Source organism: Lontra canadensis, unplaced genomic scaffold, assembly GCF_010015895.1.
Source record: "Lontra canadensis isolate GAN:19392208 unplaced genomic scaffold, GSC_riverotter_1.0 scaffold27, whole genome shotgun sequence".
In the NCBI taxonomy this organism is placed as follows: domain Eukaryota; kingdom Metazoa; phylum Chordata; class Mammalia; order Carnivora; family Mustelidae; genus Lontra; species Lontra canadensis.
The window spans coordinates 19,043,387-19,066,050 of NW_022631021.1; the positions used below are offsets into that span (position 1 = coordinate 19,043,387).

The window sequence follows — 22,664 nt, forward strand, 5'->3', positions numbered from 1 at the left end:
ATAAACTTCATTGGCTTTAATACTGCTGCTGCACAAAGCTCTACCAAACATTTAAAGAAGAATTAATACCTATTCTTTTTAAACTATTCCAAAAAGGAAAAGAGGAAGGAAAACTTCCAAATTCATATGAAGAGGCCAGCATTACCCTGATAACAAAAACCAGATAAAAGCACCACTAAAAAAGAGAACCACAGGTCAATATCCCTGATGAACATAGATGCAAAAATCCTCAACAGAAACCAACAAACTGAATCTAAAAATACAGTAAAAAAAAAATCATTCACCACAATCAAGTACGAGTTATTCCTGGGTTGCAAGGTGGCTCAATACTTGCAAATCAATCAATGTGATACATCGCATCAATAATAGGAAGGATAAGAACCATATAATCATTTCAACAGATGCAGAAAAAGCATTTGACAATGTACAGCATCCATTCGTGATAAAAACCCTCAACAAAGTAAGCTGAGAGATAACATACGTCAACATAATTAAGGCCATATATAAAAACCCCACAGCTATATGGTCAATTAATCTTTGACAAAGCAGGAAAGAGTATCCAATGGGGAAAAAATAGTCTCTTCACAAATGGTGTTGGGAAAAGTGGATAGTGACATGCAAACGAAGGAAAGTGCATCATTTTCTTATACCCTACACAAACATAAATTCAAAATGGATTAAAGACCTACATGTGAGCTCTGAAACCTTAAAAACCCTATAAAAGAGCAAAGACAGTAATTCCTCTGACACTGGCCATACCAACTTTCTTCTAGATAAGTCTCCTAAGGTAAGGAAAACAAAAGCAAAAATAAACTATTGGGGGACTACATCAAAATAAAAAGCTCTGGGGCACCTGTTTGGCAGAGTCAGTTAAGCATCCAACTCTTGGTTTCAGCTCAGGTTGTGATTTCAGGGTCATGAGATCAAGTCCTGCATTGGGCTCCACACTAAGTATGGTGGCTGCTTAAATTTCTCTTCCCCTTCCCCTTTCCTTGCCCCTCCCCCATGCACTCTCTCTAAAATCAATCAATCTTAAAAAAAATAAAATTAAAAGCTTCTCCACAGCAAAAGAAACAATCAACTAAACTAAAAGGCAACCTAAGTAATGGGAAAAGATATTTACAAATGACATATCCACAATTAAGAACCAGTTAGTATCCGAAAAAGATAAAGAACTTAGAAAACTCAACACCCCCAAAAAACCAAATAATACAATTTCAAAATGAGCAGAAGACAGACATTATTCCAAAGAAAAAATCCAGATGGCCAAAAAAGACATGAAAAGATACTCAAATCACTCATCATCAGGGAAATACAAATAGAAACTACAATAAGGTATCACTTCACACCATCAGAATGGCTAAAATCAACAACATAAGAAACAACAGATGTTGGTGAGGACATGGAGGAAAAGGAACCCTCATGCACTGTTGGTAGAAATGTAATCTGGTGCAGCCACTGTAGAAAACAGTTTGGAAACTCCTCAAAAAATTAAAAATAGAACTATTCTTCAATTCAGCAAGTGCACTACTGGGTACTTACCCCAAAAATACAAAAACACTAATCCAAAGGGATACATGCACCCCTATGGTTACAGCAGCAATAATGTACAGTAGCCAAGATACAGAAGCAGCCCAAGTATATCCATCAATCGATGAATAGATAAAGATGTGGTATAAACAGACACTGGAGTATTATTCAGCTATTAAAAAGAATGAAATCTTGGGGCACCTGGGTGGCTCAAGGGGTTGGGCCTCTGCCTTCGGCTCAGGTCACGATCTCAGGGTCATGGGATCAAGTCCCGCATCGGGCTCTCTGCTCAGCAGGGAGCCTATTTCCCCCCACCTCTCTCTGCCTGCTTGTGATCTCTGTCAAACAAATAAATAAAATCTTTAAAAAAAAAAATGAAATCTTGCCATTTGTAATGACATGGATGGAGCTAGAGAGTCTAATGCTAAGTGAGATAAGAAAATGACAAATGCCATATGATTTCACTCATAAGTGAAATTTAAGAAACAAAACAAAAGAACAAAGGGGAAAAAAGAGAGGGAGACAAACCCTTAACTATAGAGAATTCTTAACTATAAAGAACAAACTGATTACCAGAAGGGAGGTGGGTAGAGGAATGGATTAAACAGGTGATGGAGATTAAGGAGTATACTTGTCATGATGAGCACCAAGTGATATATGGAATCGTTGAATCATTGTATAGTATACCCGAAACTAATATAACACTGTATGCTGTTGTTTTTTTCAAAGATTTTATTCATTTATTTGAGAGAGAGAGAGACAGAATGAGAGAGAGCATGAGAGGAAAGAGGTCAGTGGGAGAAGCAGACTCCCTGCTGAGCAGGCAGCCCGATGCGGGACTCGATCCCAGGACTCCAGGATCATGACCTGAGCCAAAGGCAGTAGCTTAACCAACTGAGCCACCCAGGCGCCCATAACACTGTATGTTAACTAACTGAAATTAAAATAAAAACTTAAAAAAATCAGACTGTAACCTCTCCCCAAAAAAAGCCTATTTGTTTTTCAAAATCTATTTTATATAATAGGATTAAACTGTTACCAAAAGAAAAAATAATTTATTCAGCTATGAAGATGACAACAAAACATAGTAGCCAAGGCTAAGAGCTTTACCAAGTTTCAACTTCCACGTACCAATATTTAATTCAGTGTATCTTCTCTTTTTTACAAAAATAATTTGTAAGAATAAAATAAAAAGTGTGTGACAGAAGTATTTAGGGATAAGCCAATAAAGTGTATCTTTTTTTTTTTTTTTTAAAAGATTTATTTATTTATTTATTTGACAGACAGAGATCACAAGTAGGCAGAGAGGCAGGCAGAGAGAGAGGAGGAAGCAGGCTCCCTGGATGCAGGGCTTGATCCCAGTACTCTGGGATCATGATCTGAGCCGAAGGCAGAGGCTTTAACCCACTGAGCCACCCAGGCGCCCTGAAGTGTATCTTTTATTTATTTTTGTCTGTTTCAGTCAGCAAAAAAAAAAAAAAAAAAAAAAAAAAACCTTTTATCTTAAGACACATACAAACTAAAAGTGAAGGAGAGAAAAATACATACAATGCAAATGGAAGGGGGAAAAAAAAGCAATACCTGTATCAGACAAAACAAACTTTAAAATGAAGACTGTAGCAAGCGGCAAAGGAAAGTACTACATAGGGCATCTGGGTAGCTCAGTGGGTTAAAGCCTCTGCCTTCAGCTCAGGTCATGATCCCAGGGTCCAGGGATCAAGCTCCGCATCAGGCTCTCTGCTCAGCAGGGAGCCTGCTTCCCTCTCTCTCTGCCTGACTCTCTGCCTACTTGTGATCTCTGTTTGTCAAATAAATAAATAAAATCTTAAAAAAAAAAAGAAAGAAAAGTACTATATAATAGTGTGAAATGTATAAAAGGATCAATCCAAAAAAAGATATAATAATTACAAATACCTATGCATCCAATATAGGAGAACTTAAATATATAAAGCAAATATTAACACAGAAAAAATGGACAGTAACACAATAATAATAGGGGACATGAACACCTTATTTACATCAATGGACAGATCATCCAGACAGAAAAACAATACGGAAACAAAAGTCAATCAACAACAACAACAAAAAAATCAATCAACACAGGAGACCAGCAGGACTTAACCGATACATACAGAACATTTCAACCAAAATCAAGAGAATACACATATTTTTCATGTGTAAATGAAATGCCCTCCAAGACCAATCACATGCTAGGCCACAAAATAAGTCTCAATAAATTTGAAAAGTTTGAGATAGTTACCAGAGGGGAGGTGGATGAGAGGATGGGTGAAACAGGTGATGGGAGTTAAGGAGTGTACTTGCTCTAGTGAGCACTGGATGATGTGTGGAATTGTTGAATCACTATATTGTACACCTGAAACTAATATAATACTGTGCATTAACTATGTTGGAATTAAAATAAAAAATAAAATGTTTGAAATTATCAAGCATTTTCTCTGACCACAACACTATGAAACTAAAAATCAGTTATAAGGAAAAAAAAGGGAAAACAATAACCACATAAGAGACTAAATAACGGGGCGCCTGGGTGGCTCAGTGGGTTGAGCCGCTGCCTTCGGCTCGGGTCATGATCTCAGGGTCCTGGGATTGAGTCCCACATCGGGCTCTCTGCTCAGCGGGGAGCCTGTTTCCCTCTCTCTCTCTCTCTGCCTGCCTCTCCATCTACTTGTGATCTCTCTCTGTCAAATAAATAAATAAAATCTTAAAAAAAAAAATTAAAAAAAAAGAGACTAAATAACACATTACTAAACAACCAACAAATCAACAAAGAAATCAAGGAGGAAATAAAAAAAAATACATGGGAGACAAATGAAAATGGAAATACAATGGTCTAAAATCTTTGGGATGCAGTTGAAAGTAGTTCTAAAAGGGAAATTCATAGTGATACAAGTTTCTACTCAAGAAATAAGACAAATCTCAAACAATCTAACCTGACATCTAAAAGAACCAGAAAAAGAACAAAGCCCACAGCTAGTACAAAGAAGGAAATAATAAAGATCGGAGCAGACGTAAATGAAACAGAGTAAAAAACCAATAAAAAGTATCAATGAGACGAAGAGCTGGTTTTTTGGGGGGAAAAATTGGCCAGACTCATCAAAACAAAAAAAGAACTCAAGTAACTTCAGAAATGAAGGAGGAGAAATAATAATGGACACCACAAAAATCAAAGAATTGCAAGATAATATTATGAAAAAGTATATGCCAACAAATTGGACAACAAGTAGAAGAAATGGATAAAGTCCTAGAAAAATACAGTCTTTAAAACTGAATCAAGAATAGAAAATTTGAACAGATCAATTACTCTAACACATTTGACCTGGTAATCGAAACACTCGCAACAAACAAAAGTCCAAGACCAGATGACTTTTCAGGTGAATTTCAACCATTTTTTTTTTCCTATCAAGCATTTAAAGAAGAATTAATACCTATTCTTCTCAAACCATTTCAAATACAGTAGAGGAAGGAAATCTCTCAAATTTACTATACAAGGTCAGCATTACTGTGACACCAACAAAGAAAAGGAAAATTACAAAAAAAGAAAAAACTACAGGCCAAACTACAGGTCACCCGATGACCCCAGAGATACAAATCCTCAACAAAATATTAGCAAACTGAATTCAGTAATACAAGGATCATGCACCACAATCAATGCAATTTATTTTAGGGATGCAAAGGTCTGATTCAATATCTGCAAATCAATGCGATACTTCACTCTAACAAGAGGAAGTGTAAAAACCATATGATCACCTCAACAGATGCAGAAAAAGTATATGATAAAATTTAGCATCCATTCACAATAAAAACTCTCTGAACAAATGGGTTTAGAGGGAACATACGTCAACATAATAAAGGCCATATATGACAAACCCACAGCTAATACCATACTCAGTGATGAAAAATCCAAAGTTTTTCCCCTAAGATCAGGAACAGGACAAGGATGCCCACTCACCACTTTCATTCAACATAGTACTGGAAGTGCCAGTGGCAGCAATCAAACAAGAAATAAAAGGTATCCATGGGGTGCATGGTGGCTCAGTTGGTTAAATCAGTCGAAGTCTTGAATTTGGCTCAGGTCATGATCTCAGCGCCATGGGATCAAGCCCCTGTGGCAGGCTCCATGCTGGGCACGGAGCCTGCTTGGGATTGTCTCCCTCTTCCCTGTACCCCCCAACATGTGTGCATTCTCTATCTCTAAGAAAAAAAAAAAAAGAAAGAACTAAAAAATTATCCATATTGGTAAGGAAGAAATAAACTGTCACTATTTCCAGATATATACAGGAAACCCTAAAGGCTCCACCAAGAAACCATTTGAGTAATAAATGAATTTAATGAAGTTGCAGGATACAAAATGAATATATAGAAATCTGCTATATTTCTGTACACTAAGAACAAAGTAGCAAAAAGAGAAATTAAGAAGACAATCCCATCTGCAACTGCACCTGAAAGAAATTATGTAGGAATAAACTTAACCAAAAAAGGTGAAGGAACTATACTTTAAAAACTGTAAGATGCTGATGAAAGAAATGGAAAACAATATAAATAAATGGAAAGACATCCCATGCTCGTGGATTAGAAGAATTAATACTGTTACAATGTCCACACTACCCAAATCAAATCTAGAGATTCAATGCAATCCCTGCTAAAATATCAATAGTATTTTTCGCAAAACTAGAACAAATAACCCTAAGATTCATATGGAACCACAAAGACCCTGAAGAGCAATCTTGAGAAAGAACAAAGTTTGAAGAGGTATCATAACTCTCTGGATTTTAAGATATACTACAAAGCTATGGTAATCACAACAGTATGAGACTGGGACAAAAACAGATATAAAGATCAACAGAACAGAAGAGAGTCCAAAAATAAGCCCACACTTAAGTCGTCAATCTACAACAAAGGAAGCAAGAATATGCCAGGGAGACAAGACAGTCTCTGCAATAATGGTGCTGGGAAAGCTGGACAGCTACATGCAAAGGAATGAAACGGGACCACTTTCTCATATCACACACAGACATAAACTCAAAGACCTAAATGTGAGACCTGAAACCACAGAACTCCTAGAAGAAAACACAGGCAGTAATCTTTTGGACATTGGCCTTACTAACATCTTTATGGGCATGTCTCCTTAGGTAAGAGAAACAAAAACAAAAATAAACTAATGGGACTACATCAAAATAAAAAGCTTCTCCATAGCAAAGGAAACAATCAACAGAAAAAAAGGCAACTACTAATGGGAGAAGAGATTTGCAAATAATCCAAAATATATGGAGAATTTATACAACTCAATACTAACAAAACAAATAATCCCATTAAAAATGGGTAGGGGGCGCCTAGGTGGCTCAGTGGGTTAAGCTTCTGCCTTCAGCCCAGGTCTTGATCTCAGGGTCCTGGGATCCAGCCCCGCATCGGGCTCTCTGCTCAGTGGGACGCCTGCTTCCCCCTCTCTCTCTCTGCCTGCCTCTCTGCCTACTTGTGATCTCTCTGTGTCAAATAAATAAATAAAATCTTTAAAAATAAAGTTAAAAAATTATAAATAAATAAATAAGTCACAGATGAAAAGCACAGCACAGGGAATACAGCCACTGATAATATAATGACACGTAGACAAATGGTTTTAAAAATAAAAGAAAGTCTGGGCGCCTGGGTGGCTCAGTTGTTAAGTGTCTGCCTTCGGCTCAGTTATGATCCTAGGGTCCTGGGATTGAGTCCCACACTGGACTCCCCGCTGTTTCTCCTCTCCCTCTGCCTGCTGTTCACCCTACTTGTAATCTCTTTCTCTCTGTCAAATAAATACATAAATCTTAAAAAAAAAAAAAAATCTGTAACACAGCTTTAATTTACATATTCTGTAAACCAATATGAAAATACAGTTAAGGGGCGCTTGGGTGGCTCAGTGGGTTAAACCTCTGCCTTCAGCTTGGGTCATGGTCTCAGGGTCCTGGATCAAGCCCTGCATCAGGATCTCTGCTCAGCAGGGAGCCTGCCCACCCACCCCCCCCGCCGCTGCTCTGCCTACTTGTGATCTCTGTCTCTCTGTGTCAAATAAATAAATAAAATCTTTAAAAAAAAAAAGAAAGAAAGAAAATACAGTTAAATTCAATGCAAATAAGAACCAATAAATCTTGGAGCACCTGCCTGTCTCAGTCAGAAGAGCATGCGACTTTTGATCTTGGGGGCTGTGAGTTTGAGCCCCATATTGGGGGTATGTACTTATGTACTTAAATACATACGTAATTTAAAAAAAATAAAGAACTGATAAATCTTCATAAGGAAGACCAATTTTTGCTTATGTGTGGCAAGCAATGGAATAAGAATTAAATATACACTTGAAGAAACATGCCTGCAGATCTGTTTCAGCAGGGCTTTCGTTTTCATCATCATCTGCTCTGACAGTATCAGAATGACAATCTTCCTCAGCTTCTGCCTGAGGGGAGAAAAACAGAAAGAATCATCAGGAATATGCGAACATCAGTTTCCCTTTGTAATCCACATCTCTTTGAGTTACCTGCCCAATGAAATATTTAGTTGCTTCTCTCTAGGTATCTCCTTCACAGCTGAAGTTTAATGATTTGATACTTTAGTAACCCTGTAGAACAAACAACTTCACTGGGCTCTGGTTAAAATGTTCTAGTAGGTGATTTAAAACAACTTTGCTTCAAAAAATAACATGTAGCTGCAGCATGGCGTTCAGCAAATAGTTTTTGTTTCATGGATCACTTAAAATTTGATTATTTTTAGCCCGTATTTGGATGTCCTTCCTTTTACATGACTGGCATGTTACCAATATGCGAATATGACTTTTGTCCATTTATTATTTTAAATGTCCTAGGAAAGCTCATTAATCAAAGACATGTAATAGTGAATGTTTTTGTAAAGAAGCCTGTTCTATTTCACAAACCCAGGTTTTTATATATCGAATTGATTTAAAGTGGAGTAAGACCGGACTAAAATTACTGTGCAGTGGCCTGGGGCATTTAGTACAGGTTTCAAGTCAGTTTCCTTGCATTTTATTCTTGTATTCTCAACATGTTTGCTAAATTAAACTGAATCCTACCTTCCAGGGAAAATGACATGTTGCCTCAGGTCAGTGTGTTGGCTAACAGACTTATTAACAAATGGGACTTGCTCAACACTTCATGTGTTCAGTCCTATAATGTAGCAATAGGGGAAATAACCTGAGGGTCAAAAGTAAGAAATTATAAAACCAATTTCACTTGTTCCAAAGATGTAAGTTTAAAATTGTAAATTTTCACTGGAGTTTGTTTCTAGGGTAAAAACATTTACATTAACACACATTTTTGAACTTGGCCACCAGATGGACATGCAGTACTTCACAGAGCAACATAAATAAGCCCTGCTTCTTATCTCTGACCACCAGGCTCAGAGCAGAGGTGCCTTTAAGACTTGAACTAGATGGTGTAAGTAAGTGCTAGGCACACTGTAAAGGATAAATTAATGAAAAAATAAATGAAAGAAGCCAAGATTCTGAATTAATTTCCAGGAAACTGGAAAATTGAAGCATTAATATATCACCAAATATATATTTTTAGTATCTAAGCTGGAAGCCTTCCTACTAATAGGAAAATAATAATGAAGGACTTTGAATTTATAGATCCCACTGAAAAGGCTCTTTCCATTCTTCAGTAAGAGACTGATTTATTACTGTAAACTCTAAGTACAGCTAATGTGTGGGGACCTGAGCTCTCTAGGGTATCCCCTTAGTAACTCAGTCCTCTAGCTCTGTCCGAGCAGTCATGCCTAAGTGACTTCTTTCAACAGCTTTCTCTGCTCCCTCCAGCATCAAGCCCTAGCATATGCTGCTTGCTCTCTCCACCTGGAATAATTTCTTCCTCATTTGGCTATTTCTCATCCTTCAAGGTCCCAGTCAGGGACTATCCCAGTAAAAAGGGCTTTCTGGTCTTCTGAATTGCCTTTGTTTGCCTACAAAAGTTGTGCTTGTATCACAGCATCTAACAGTTGTATTGACATTTTGTCTCTTCCCTAGAGTCAGTGTGTTGGGAACAAGGATCAGTCATAAATTTGTAATCTCAGAGGGCCAAACACATTGGAGTTATAGTAAAAGCCTGTCCAGGCCTCAGCTTTCACACCTGTAAAGAGAGGGTGTTGGATGTGGGAACCTCTGAGGTCCCCTTTCATATACGAAAATCTATGATTAAAAGTTTACCATAAATCACCTCTGGTGATTTGAGCTGGTTATAATGAAGCTCTAATATTGTGCTGGGACTCTAACATTATGCCAGGCTACTAGTAAGTGCTAAAAAAACAAAAACAACAACAACAACAACAACAACAACAAAAAACCAAATTAACCAATTGTGCATATCTCAAGGATGAGGAAATGAGAAATCAACAATACAGAAAGCATCTTCTCCCCTGATTTCCTGTTATTATTGAATTCCAATCCTCTATTACTTTAATTCTGGCTGTACGAGGACTATAAATTGGGGGTTTTACTACATTTTGCCAACTCAAATACCAACTGAGATAAATAGGTCCCCAGCTGTCACCCAGAGATTTTCACGTTATTTTTCATAACTGAGCAGCACCTTTCGCGCGAGAAGTTCACGTCTCCATCATTTTACTCCTGTTTTACAAACAGGATTAACGAAATATAAGAAATTAAGTGCTTAATCCTGGTCAGAGAACCACTTCCGAAAGTTGAAGGGCACAGTCAGTTACTGCTTTTTCTATCCTCCAGGTTAACTTAATATAATAAATTCTTTCAGCCATCCACTTATTCAATAAATATTTGACTGTCTGCGACGAACTCATTAGTCTGGTATCACTTCACACTCGATTCATTTAATCCTAGCTAGAGATGAGTTTCTCAGATGGGAAATTTATTCAAAGCCAAAGAAAGGTAGCATAGGGCAGAGACTACATATTCCAGCATGCAACAGTCCCATGGAATTTGCGTTGTCAATTTCTGGAGCTTAACTCAGTCCCTCTCCATTTGGACCGCACTGACGCTGCTCAGGCCCTCACCGCTCGGAGGTGAGACATAATCCCTCTGATCCCACACAGCCAGGACCGCCTGCCAACATCCTACCCTCGGCAATGACGCGTCACGGGGCCGGTGCGTCCCAACCTCAGGACTCCTTAAAGGATCTGAACGGCTTCTCCGTGGGTACTGCTTTCCGGAGGGGAAATAAATCAACAAGTGTCTCCGTTTGTCAAGGCTTCCCCCCTTCCCCGCCCGCCAGTTTCAGACCTGCTACGGCTCACCTCAACCTATCCTCATTGCTTTGGATAAAATCCCCAGAGGAGAGTAAGACTGGCTCGCTGTCCTCAGCGAACCAAGAAAAGGCATTCTTCTCTGCTCTCCTGCACACCCGCTCTTCCTCACATCTGGTCCCGGCTACCGGGGGCCGCGTGGGGCGGGGGTGGGGGGGGAGAGTTCAGCAGGAAGGAACCGCGGGGAGCGGTCAGGGCTGGCACCCGCTCCACTGCCGCTCAGGCCAAGGGCCTTACAGTGGGTGGCGGCCGAGCAGTTCCCACTCCTCCCAGTCTCCACTTCCCGCTCTCTCGGGGCTCCTCCCAGGCCTACCCCCTTCTGCACACCGCACTCCTGCCTCGCAGTATCCCTCCGAGTCCCCTCCCGGGTTACCATGCTGGCGGGGCAGCCGGCCGCGGTCGAGGGGCTCTCCGCGCCCCCTCTGCACCGCTCCCCTGAGGAGGTGTGCTGGGTGTTCGGGTGTCTACTCCTGCCCGTCTGCTGCAACGGGGCTTAGCAGAGTTCTCGGTCGGAGAAGCGCACCAGGCAGCGGCAGTAACTGCGGGCCCGACGTACGGCAGCCATCTTCGCGGGGCAGGGGGCCAGATCCGGGCGCGCTAGAGCCACGGCCGGGAAGTCGCGGAGCGGAGGGACGCCCGCTGCTAGCGGAGGCCGAAGACCGGACGAACACCAGAGCGTCGGCGCTGCTGGAAAGCCCGGACGCCGCGGCGTAGCTACCCCCCTCTACTGCGGAAACCTGTGTCGGCGCACTGAGCATGCGCAGTACCGCCACTGCTTGCGTGCACCTCCCGGCTCACTTGCCCCGCGCGCGCCGCCTAGTGGAGGGGTCGGTGGCGTGAGCCTACTGCGTGCGCGACGCGGAATTGGCAATCGGGTCACCAATTTGCCGACCCGAAATTCAACCCACGTGTTTGTCTCAGTGACCCCTTATGCAAACTTAAACTATAATTATCTAAAAAGTGTTTATAACTGAAAACTTAGGGTTGAGACCCTACGGCGAACAACCCTTAAAGAACATTGAACTTGGTGCTCCGGGAGGTCGCTAGTACGCTTTTCCGAGGTTGTCCAGAGTCCCAAGCCGGGAATGCGGGGAAACAGTGAAACTCCACTAACAGTCACAGGCTGTTAGAATGGCTAAACTTTTTGAAAGCACGGATCTGGAGGTTGAGGAAAAGATAGGCTCAGGAGAGAAGCAAGAGAAAATAAACGCCCCGCAAAGCATGTCTTACTATAGATCCCATCATGCAACCGGCGAAAGACGTTGGGGCTTCCAAGGCCCTGAAACCCGAGTCCTGCGGAGACGGCACCCGGGAGGTACTCTGGGATTTGTAGTCCGCTGTTCTTCGTAGAGTGCCAGAGCTTATCCCGCGATACTAGCCCCACCTCTTAAAGCCCAAACACCTGACTTTGCTTCCTAAGAAGACACCCTTATTTATCAGGCAATTTATTATGTTTCCACACTTTACATTATTTTCAGTACGGAAGTTTGCATGCTCTGTGAAAACCTACAGTCTTACAGCCTCATACCTTCATTTGGCAAACGTTTACTGAGTTTCTACGATTTCTACCAAGTGTTAGGTACTAGCAGTGATTAGGTTTCCAAGATTGGGTTCCAGAGTTTACATCTATTATCCATTATTTTATTCTGGAGATACTAGAAATGCAATACATCTTCAGCAAAAAAAAAAAAAAAAAAAAGAGTAAAAAAGTGGGGGTGGGGGTAAAATAAGCTACAATAAGAAAACCCAACTGCTTTCTTTTAATATTAGGATCCACCCTTCAGATAGGTGTTTTTATTGCTCCCTAAATCAGCTACCTAGAAAAAGGAACTTCATGTTTAACGAAGGCCAAGAAACTTAACAGTTTTAATTTTTAAAGGAAACGTTAGTCTTTTAAGAATGATTTCCTCCCAATGACCTCTTTAAAATTAGATTTTGCAATTTAAATGGGTGGGAAGGTCAGATGTAAGGATTTATAGTAGAAGAAAATGATATGTGACTCATGAACACAAAAAAATTAGTTTTGCAAATAAACAATGAGGTACTGAAATGTTTTCAGAACTACTCCATTTCATTAAACATGTTGACTGCTAATTTAAGATATCTTGGTTAATTAATACAGATGATTTCTATTCTAATTAATAATAAATCTTAAAATAATAATTAGTATTCATAATGATAAATTAAACACCCATTTTATTAAAATGTTATATGGGGCACCTGGTTGGCTTAGTCAGTTAAGCGGCTACCTTCCCCTCAGGTCATGGTGTCAGGGTCCTAGGATCCATCCCTAATCATGCTCCCTACTCATCGGGCAGACTACTTCTCCCTCTTCCTCTGCTGCTCCGCCTGCTTGTGTTCTCTCTCTGTCTCTCTCTCTGTCAAATAAATAAATTAAAATTTAAATAAATAAATAAAATGCTCTTCTATTTCAGTTACTAATATTCTATTTTAGACCAATATCCCCTGTATCCACTATACTTCAGGTTTGTATTATCCTATCATATTATGTTTACAGGATTATAATTTTCCTGACCTAAATCACATACTAGCTTAGTGGACCCTTGTTAAAGGTAGAACAAGAGAGTCCCTATATTTGCTGGGTAGACTTGCTGGGACAACTGGTAATTTTAGATACTTTAAAAATCACCTTTCATGGGAGCAGAATATAATTTATTAGCTCACCCCTCTTGTCTCCTTGTCTTTTCATTGATAAAGACTTTCAGTTTTCATTTACCATATGGTTTGGGTGTTATACAGGTAAACACAAAGATAGATAAATGTTATACATTTCCCAAGTGGCCAGATGATCCTTTCCCTTCTGGGACAGGAAATCTTGTGTCTTGTGGGTTTCTTCAATAGGAGCAAGAATAGAGAGGGATTCAGGTCTTTGTTATAGATTCTATTAGGAAAAAACAATGCTGAGTTCTTAGAATTCAAAAATAAAAGCAGAGAAAATCGATATGGTGATGAGCTGGAGAATCTAAACTCAGAGAAAGATCTGCAGTGTGTAAATGGGCTATTGCTTTATTGATTAAAATTGTGTTGCTTATGGCAGTACGGTTCCCGGGACCAGAAGCATCAACACCAGAATTCTGGGAATAAGGCCCATCAGTCTGTTTTCACAAGTCCTCAGATGATTGTAATGCCTCCAACTAAAGTTGCCCCCCCCCCCCCCCCGCTATGGGCATTAAACTAGTTCTGAAAAACATAAAGACGTGGGGCAATTACATTAATTTAAATCGGGAGCCTTGAAGCAGTTTCTTGTCTCAAGGCACTTCCGAACCAGTCCTTGTATGGTTGATTTAAGGTAATGTCTACAGTATAATTTAGGACACAAGTGTGTTTAGCACACAAGCGTTCGGTTACATGTAACTAGTTTCACACAGAGGACAATTGTTGCGTACATCATATCTAGTGCGTTTCCCACCTGGATAACAATCCAGTTTTTCAAACTAAAGTTGCTAACTATAGAACTCTTCCAGCTCACATGAACGCGAACGGGCAATCCGTTGCGTGTTTATTTTAAAATATTTTTCTTGCGGGAAAACTAACACAATCTGCCATCTTAACCGTGTTGGAGTGTACGTTTCAGGGGCATTGATTGCATTCACAATGTCGTGCGTCCCCGGTTATGTTTTCCGAAAGCCGGGAAAGGGTTTTCACCATGATTACCTGTAATGAAATGTACTCAGAACCTGCGCCCACAGCCTCCATATCTAAAGCTGTGTACCTGAGGCAGCCGACCTGCAAAAAGGCGTGTGTGTGGAGCTGGGGGGCGCACGGGCGGTCAGCGGGCCGCAGGGATCCCTGGGCTCGGTCCGCCCCGGAGGGGAGCGCAGCGCCGCGGCTCGGCGCCCCCGGGCGGCCTGGACGCGGTGCAGGGACGCGCAGGGCCAGCGAGGGGAGCTGCAGGGTAACTTTTCCCAGGGAAAGCGGCCGGTCGTCCCCGCTAGAAGCCTCCCTGCCTTTTGTTTGTTTTTCTGCCGGAGGCTGGAGAGCGGCCGGGTTCCTGCTGCTCCACCATGCGCCGCGCGGCCCGTGCGACTCGCCGGACCTCCCGGGCGTCCCTGCACGGACCGCTCGGCCCGTCCTAGCAGGGATCGCCCCCATCCCCAGTTCCCCTGCGGGCCGCTGCGCCCCAGTCGCCGAGGAGCTGCGCTCACCGCAGGGGCGGGCCCCCGCCTGGGTTCGCGGCGCCAGTAAGTGGGGCCAGGGATTTAGGGGCTTCTGCCGGGAGATCTGTCACAGGGGGCGAAGGACTGGAGCTGCGGGGGGACCCCTACCCGGGGCCCCCACGAGGGGCTGGAAGGAGAGGGAGAGGCTCATGGGCTGTAGTTTGTCTCGCGGTCATGTGGCTCTCTCCCTCTTGGCTTGGAAACTCCGGGTTGCTCGGAGTCTGGAAGATTTTGATGGGTGTTTACCTTTCGGTGATAGGGAGAGGAAAGACCCGAGCCGGCTTTGAAGACCCTTTAGTAGAATGTGGAGGACTTGTTCTTGGAATTTTCCTGACTAGGCCTGTGGCTGTCCCACATGGGGTCTTAGCAGGAATCCTCTCACATTTATGTGCAACCATTTTTCACTGGGTTTCTTTCTCCTCTGATTTCTTCTTACTAACCTGAGTAGATGTTAGGAGAGGGGTGTTGAAGGATTTTTTTCCAGAGCAGCCGTTTCTTTTGTAATGTGCCTTTTCAAGTCTGACTTGGACACTGACATTGAGGGCTTTTACTTTTAAATATAAAAGTGGTTTAAGGCATCATTCTGCGGAAGAGAATATTCATTTCTGCTTATAATTAAGTAAAGATCTGCTTTTACTAAAGTTGGGCTATGCTGAGAGGATACTGCCTTGAATTTTGCGTGCAAGTCTAGATTTCTCCAAGGTATTGAGATTTGTGTTTTTATTTTGGTCCGGAGCACTCTTCGTAGCAATAGAAGTTTGATAGCTACACTTCTCATTTCTTGCATTTTCCAGTGAGTAGGCTTTGAGGATGTGCCCCAATAGTGAATTGTACTGTTGCTGAATGTAAAATTAAAATGAGCTTGAAATTTGTGTAGTCAACATATAAATTATTAAGAAGAATTTGTGTCTCAGACATATGCTAGCTGTACTAGGAGTTGATGTATGCATACATATGCACATTTGAAATAGTTTCTGGACAAAGAGCTGCAATTTGGTAAAGAACCTTTTTTTTTTTTTTTAATTTGGTAAGGACTCTTTAAGGCCTTCCTATCTATCTGAGGACTGACCAGTAATTGTAAAACACTAGGCAGTGGGTGTAGAAATGAGAGCAGTGCGGGGTTCCTCTGTTTAAAATGATGTCCTGTACTATTGCCCCGTTCCCTAAGGTCCAGCCCCCTAGGGACCCTGCCTACTTTCTGTTTACCCCCTGTCCACTTTGCCTTGCCCCTTCTCCAAAGTCAAAGCTGTTGGCTGGGCACAGTGGGCAGCCCTGTCTCTTAGTGAGATCGGTTTTGTTTTAGATGATAGGGGGATGTCTTGGAGGATTGATGGAACCTGTCTGAGTAGGCAGAGGTCTGTGCTCCTTGCCAAGGGAACTCCGCATTTACTCACACAGAAGTGGTTTTTCTCACTGAAGTTTCTTACCTACAGACTACCTGTAAATGGGCTCCCAGGATAAAGAACAGGTCTTTGGGGGTTTTGTTGACCATGCAGCACCAACAAAGCACTTTTTATACTTTCATTGTTTTATTCTCAGTGCCTTTTGAGGTTCCCGATAAAGGTGGAAAATCATGTCAATCTTGAACCTTTGGAATTATCTTTAGCCATCTTTTCCTTCATTTCCTTCATCCTTTGTATCCGTGAGTCACCAAGACCTTTGAAATGTGATTTATGCCAATCCCTCCCTCCATATTCTAATCCAGAACCTCACCCTTCCTCTCCGGAGGACTGGAACAGCCTCTTAGCTGGCCACCCAAGCCTGGCTCTTAACAAGTCCTCAGTACCTGTTTGCTGAATGAAGGAGTGAGTGAATGAATGAGACGTTCCCCTTTCTCTTCTCTTCAGCATTTGTCCCTCTAATTTTTCTAAACCATCACTTCCTCGACTCTCTCCTTGCCTTTCAACATGGTTCCTCTCCATGTGCTATCTCGGGTTGAAAATAATTTGCCTGATTTTTCAAAGCCTTCATAATCAGGCCTCACCCCTCCTATCCAAATCCTATTTTCAGCTCAGCATATGTCCTGTCCCCATGCTCTATGCTGCTTGGTCTGGCTGTCCTGCTAAGGGGGCCAGGCTCCTTCCCACTGCAGTGTCATTGCCCAGATTGCATCCCTAGAAACCCCCCTTCCTCCCCATTCTCCTGGGCAAATCTTACCCATCCTTTGAGAAGGATCCCACACCCTCCTTCCCTAACATGTTCTCTAACTACTCATTTATCTTCTCTTTCTTTAAGTTTTTTTTTTTTTAAGTTATCTCTACACCCAACGTGGGGCTCAAACTCATGACCCTGAGATCAAGACTCCCACACTCTCCAGACTGACCCAGCCAGGGACCCCTCTCTTCTCTTTCTTTAAAGTCTTTTTTTTTTTTTTAAGATTTTGTTCGTTTATTTGACAAAGAGAGAGAGCAAGAGAGAGAACATAGGCAGGGCAGCAGGAGAGGGAGAAGCAGGCTTCCCACTGAGCAGGGAGCCCAGAACCCTGGGATCATGCCCTGAGCCAAAAGCAGACGCTTAACAACTGAGCCACCCAGGTACCCTCTTTCTTTAAAGTCTTTTTTTTTTTTTTTTTTTTTTTAAGATTTTAATTTGACGGAGAGAAAGACAGCGAGAGAGGGAATACAAGCAGGGGGAGTGGGAGAGGAGGATACTTGTTTGTTAATCCTTCATTACATTGGCTGCATTGATCTCTAATTGGTTTAGGTTATTTTAAGCCTCTTCAGGGCAGAAGCCATAGTTTATGCACAGTAGTGTAATGTCTTGGGCTTTGGAGTCAGGCAGAATTGAGGTCAGGGCCCGAGGGCACTGATTATTCCTTCGGCCTGGTGGGATTTCCTAGATTTGAAAAGAGGGGCCATGCCTCCCCTAGCAGGGGGTGGTGTGAAGATGGTCTATAGTATCTCTACAGGGTTGGTCCTGCCCTACATCCCCCAGTGATTCAGTGACTCGAAGGGGCCTGAACATTTAGGACCTATTTGGTAGGTATTAGTTGACTGACTTGTAGTAAACTACAAGTCACGGCTCAGCCCGGAGACCCAGAGGACAGACAGGCGTGCAGTGAATCCTCCCTGAGCATTATCCTGACCTTACTTAACATGGCTTGAGCTGAGGTTCTTCCTGGCTGCAACTCTGCTTCTGGGATGTTGCTGTTTTTCCATCTGAACCTTGCCAGGAACACTACTACCTTCTAGTTTTGTGTGTGTGTGTGTTTTCCTCTCACTGCTTCTCTTGCAGAAAGCACCTCTGTTTCATTTTTTGGGATCTTGCTGAGTTGGAGTTGTACCTAGGCCTTCTATTTTTCTGCTAGTGGGGTGTGTGTGAGCATCTTTATTAATGGCAGAACTCCTTGCCTGGTGCTTTCTTGGCAGAATTCTGGGTGCAGTGACCTTTCTATGTATGTTGATCTGTCAGCCTGTGAGGAGAGTCTCACTTAACTGTAAAATCTCTCCTTGGCTAACTTTGCCAGCCACAGCATCCTGAGAGGGGCAGATGAGTGGAGGACTAGAAATCTCCTCTCTGTGGACCTCAGCACATGTGGCTAGGAGAACGTGCAGAGGAGTACACAGGCTGATTAACACACACACACACACACACACACACACACACACACACACGTTGTTTGGGGATTACGATGCCACCCTATCCTAGGTTGTGACTTTGCTTACCCTGAAACAGCTCTGATGTTGTTATCCATACACATGTGTTCTGGAAAATTACCTCATAAAAGCAATTTGGTAAAACGAGTCATTCTGTGGGCAAGTTGCACTACAGTGCTGAGTGTTACAGCAGGAAGAAATCAGAGATGTCTTTACTTGCAGCCAGAGAACGAAGAGAGTAAGCACAGGTCTTCTCAGGATGGTAAGGAAAGTTCATGTGGGCATCCAAACTCACCCTCTCTGCTCCTAGTGAGGTGCTGTGTGATGTTAGGAAAATACTACTATGCAGCCGATCCTAAGGAGCTACTCAAGCCCAGTGGAAAGCTTCCATTCCTTATTGCCTTGCAAGGAAACTGAAGTGTCCTGGCACAATGAGTCAGTGCCTGACTCACTGTGCTTTGAAAGTCGAAACCTTCATAGAAAGAGTGCTTGTGTCCTGGCTCACCTGTGCAGGTGAAATGAAGCCCTGTACGTGTGGACTTGTGAAGTCGTCTCCGAGTTTGAAGAAAGCACATCATCTGCCCCCTTTTTTTAGTATGTGGTTCAGGATTAACAATACAGTTATATACTTTAAAAAGACTATTAGAACACTTCTTAAATTCACACATTAAAATATGTGCTACTCTGAGGATAACAAAGATTCTACTCATATTTTTTTAAGATTTTATTTATTTATTTGAGAGAGAATGAGAGCGTAGAGGGGGGAGGGTCAGAGGGAAGAAGCAGACTTCTTGCTGAGCAGGGAGCCCAATGTGCAGACTCCATCCCTGGACTCTAGGATCATGACCTGAGCCGAAGGCAGTTGCTTAACCAACTGAGCCACCCAGGCGTCCCAAGATTCCATTCATATTAATTGGGTCTCTAGGTCTCATCCATAAAGTGAAGGCATTGGATCATCATTAAAGTCCCTTACAGGAAAAAAAAAAAATCTAATTCTGTAGTCTAAAGTTTCCTCCACTTTATGCTATCTCTGTGTTGAATTTAGGTCCTGTTGAACTTAATTAGCATTCATTCTATACTGATTGGATTGGGTTATATATTCTCTTACTTTAAAATTTTCCAGAGTTTTAGGTTTGTTGTCTTAACTCAATTTTTTAAAATGGGAGGGCCACAGTAGTGCCTTGCATTTCCTTTGGTGCTTTTACCACGTCACCCGGACCTCTTAGTAGCCACTTGATAAATGTACAGCAATGGCCAAGGGCTTGTGAGGAGAGATCAAGGTGAGTCATATTTTACCTTTCTGTAGGTGTAATATGACCTGTGCTAAAGTGCTGATAACGAGTGGCTGCCCTCGTCGTTGCTATGGAAGATAATGTCCCAGAGCCCAAGGTAAAGTATTACGGTGTAATGTCCAACTACATACTTGACAATGTCATGAAAGTTACTATCTGCATGAACTTGTACTTCCCAGAAGATAATAATTAATGGTTTTGGCCTCTTGGACATTGCCTTTGCTCTGACAGTAAATTTATTTAAGCGTGATTGTTGTGTGTGATAGTGAAGCACCTTCCGTTGAGTGAGATCAGCCCCTGAGTTACAAGATTTGCACAGCCCTTGAGCTACACCGTATGTTCTCGTTCACTTCCTCCTTCTTCACCTCAGCCTGCCCTGCCCCACTTCAATCATGAGGTGGTTCTCAGGCAGGCCGCCATGCTGGACTATTGTCACCTATGACAGCCTTCATTGTTAAGCCTGGGGGGGCTGTCCCCGAGCTCATCCATAGTTTCACGTAAGTCGGAGTGTTATTCTTCCTCTTGCTCATCAGCCTCTCACGCTAACTTCAGCTCTGCACCGTCCCCAGGAGCCACCTATAGTGATGTGCCCTCGTTTAGAAATAATCTCCAAGTGACCAAAGACTTTTTTTTGGTTCGAGGCCCGAGCACCCTTTGGTCCTATAGGAGAAGCAGTGGGAAGTCATGCTACTGAGGGCCCTGGTGCACGAAGCGTTCTTTGCTCAGAAGTGGGGTTGAAGGAGGAGAGGGAGGGAGAGGTGTGAGCAGTTTCTGGGGAATAGCAGAGGCATACCAGCTAGCTAATTTTCTTCTCCCCTCACTCCAGTTGATGCGATAGCCAAAATCGCCTTCGGTAAAAGCAAAGCAAATTCCACATAAAGAAGGTTCCTTTGGCTTTCCTAGCTTCAAGCGGCTGTCCCCAAGGCAGAAAAAAGCGCTAACCTAAGAGGCAGAGTACTTAGAAGATGTTTTTGCTGAGATGAATATGGGCAGAAAGATTAGGCCCCAGAGAGGAAAATATAAACGCAGATGTACTATTTTTAGTACCCTTTTTAAAGTAAATTAACAGTATTAACTTAACTCTTGCGAAGTTATGACACTATTGGACCCAGAGTATGATGTGCTATTACCTGCAGGATAAAGTAAAAGGGAGCTCTGAAGTGCCGTGAGAAGGGCCATTGAAAGATTTTGCACATAATTCAGCTTTCCTAGGAGGACAGATAAGTTTCAGTGTAACACGATTGAGGCGGAGGGAGAAAAGCTGCTCAGAAGGGTCTGAGCAGGGCCCGTGAACTGCAATTCCCAGGTAAGACCAAGTTTGTGTACCGTTTTCTGTGTTCTCTCTTGAAGAATTAGTAATTGTGACATTTATTCAATGACGGTCTGAGATTCAGACTGAAGAGTGGACTCCCATTGTCCTTGCCCTCAGCCTGCAGGCTGGGAACGAGCACTGCTGGTCATGAGCAGATGTTCTTTGCCTCCGCTGAGGATTGAAGCTGAGGGGAGGGAATTGGGGAAGGTTTTCCCCGATGTCACCTAGACAGAGAAACCATGACATTGGTTTCAGAGGTTTGCCGGAACTCTACAAGCGAAAAAGAGCTGTATGTCTGTGTTCATTGAATACAGCTTTGCCCAAAGGCCAAAGGCCTGAGCTGATGACATTGAGGAGGCCTTTCTGTGATTCCCTGAGACGCAGTAATTCCAGCGTTGCGGTGGGAGGACCCTGGCGGCCTGCCGGCAGCAGCCTTTCTGTGGTATTTACTGCCCTTCCATTTTAGAATTCCAGAGCATTTCCGGTCAGGTCGAACAATTTGATGATCATCACGTTGCACGTGAGGAAATAGCGCTGTGTTGGGAGATACTTACCAGGGTTGGTACAGGAAATAAATAGCAAAGACTAAAATTCAAATTTCGATCATACGAACAATGAGTACCTACTATGTGCAAGTGGAATGTGAGGTGTGAGGGCACAGAGATGAAGGGAGCGCGGTGAGTGTCACTGCCGATCCTGAGGGCAGGCCTGTGTGTCACTGACCCCAGCGACAGGCTGCTGTGGTGGCTGGGGTAGAGAGCTATCGTGGGACGGAAGGCTCTTGAGGTGACGTTTGAGCTGGACTAAGGGAATGGAAGGAGTAGATTCTGATCTGGGGGCCTGGCTGAGCCAGTGGGGCACTGTCCCCCCTCTAACAGAGAGATGTCATACAGCGGACAGGGTCACTCTGGGCTACTTTCCCTTTGCTAGCTCTTATGTGTGTGACGGGAAAAGTGGGAACACTGGGTCCATTTTTTTTTTAATCTTTATTTTTTTAAATTATTTTTTTTTAAGATTTTATTTATTTATTTGACAGAGAGAGACACAGTGAGAGAGGGAACACAAACAGGGGGCGTGGGAGAGGAAGAAACAGGCTTCCCACCAAGCAGGGTGCCCAATGCGGGGCTCAATCCCAGGACCCTGAAATCATGACCTGGGCTGAAGGCTGATGCTTAATGACTGAGCCACTGAGCAACCCCCCCCCCTTTTTCTTTCTTAGACAAAACTAACTTGAATCCTGACACAGAATCACAGAATCAGAGATCATTAGAGCAGACAACTGCCTCACTTCATCAAGTCCAATGTCCCGACTGCATAGAAAGTAAACCTAAGGACCAAGAGGTCCTCCAAGTCACAGGGGTTGGTGCCTTTAGCTCTACCCGTGGGATCTGGACTAGACTTAGCAAATCCTGAGAGAACCGGTTTAACTGATCAAACTGCTGTCTTACAAATGATGTGTATTTTGTATCCCATTCTCTCT

General features: G+C 42.7%; 2 protein-coding genes across 4 annotated transcripts in view; one reads left to right on the forward strand and one right to left on the reverse strand.

The window, feature by feature from the left end:
* The window catches only part of FBXO9 (F-box protein 9), a 35,915-nt gene extending 24,503 nt beyond the window's left edge, over positions 1-11,412 (reverse strand). For both annotated transcript variants that reach the window (XM_032864524.1, XM_032864523.1), the window contains exons 1-2: positions 11,180-11,412; positions 7,892-7,975 (exon numbers count right to left, since the gene is read on the reverse strand). In XM_032864524.1, the coding sequence (XP_032720415.1) occupies positions 7,892-7,975; positions 11,180-11,182 (87 nt within the window). In that variant the 5' untranslated portion in view covers positions 11,183-11,412. The remainder of the gene's footprint in view (positions 1-7,891; positions 7,976-11,179) is intronic.
* A 3,337-nt stretch (positions 11,413-14,749) lies between these two features.
* The window catches only part of CILK1 (ciliogenesis associated kinase 1), a 56,347-nt gene continuing 48,432 nt past the window's right edge, over positions 14,750-22,664 (forward strand). Inside the window, exons 1-2 of one of the 2 annotated variants that reach the window (XM_032864525.1) lie at positions 14,750-15,008; positions 19,887-19,969. The gene's annotated coding sequence lies outside the window, so the exon portion shown is untranslated. The remainder of the gene's footprint in view (positions 15,009-19,886; positions 19,970-22,664) is intronic. The other variant, XM_032864526.1, reaches the window with a different exon arrangement.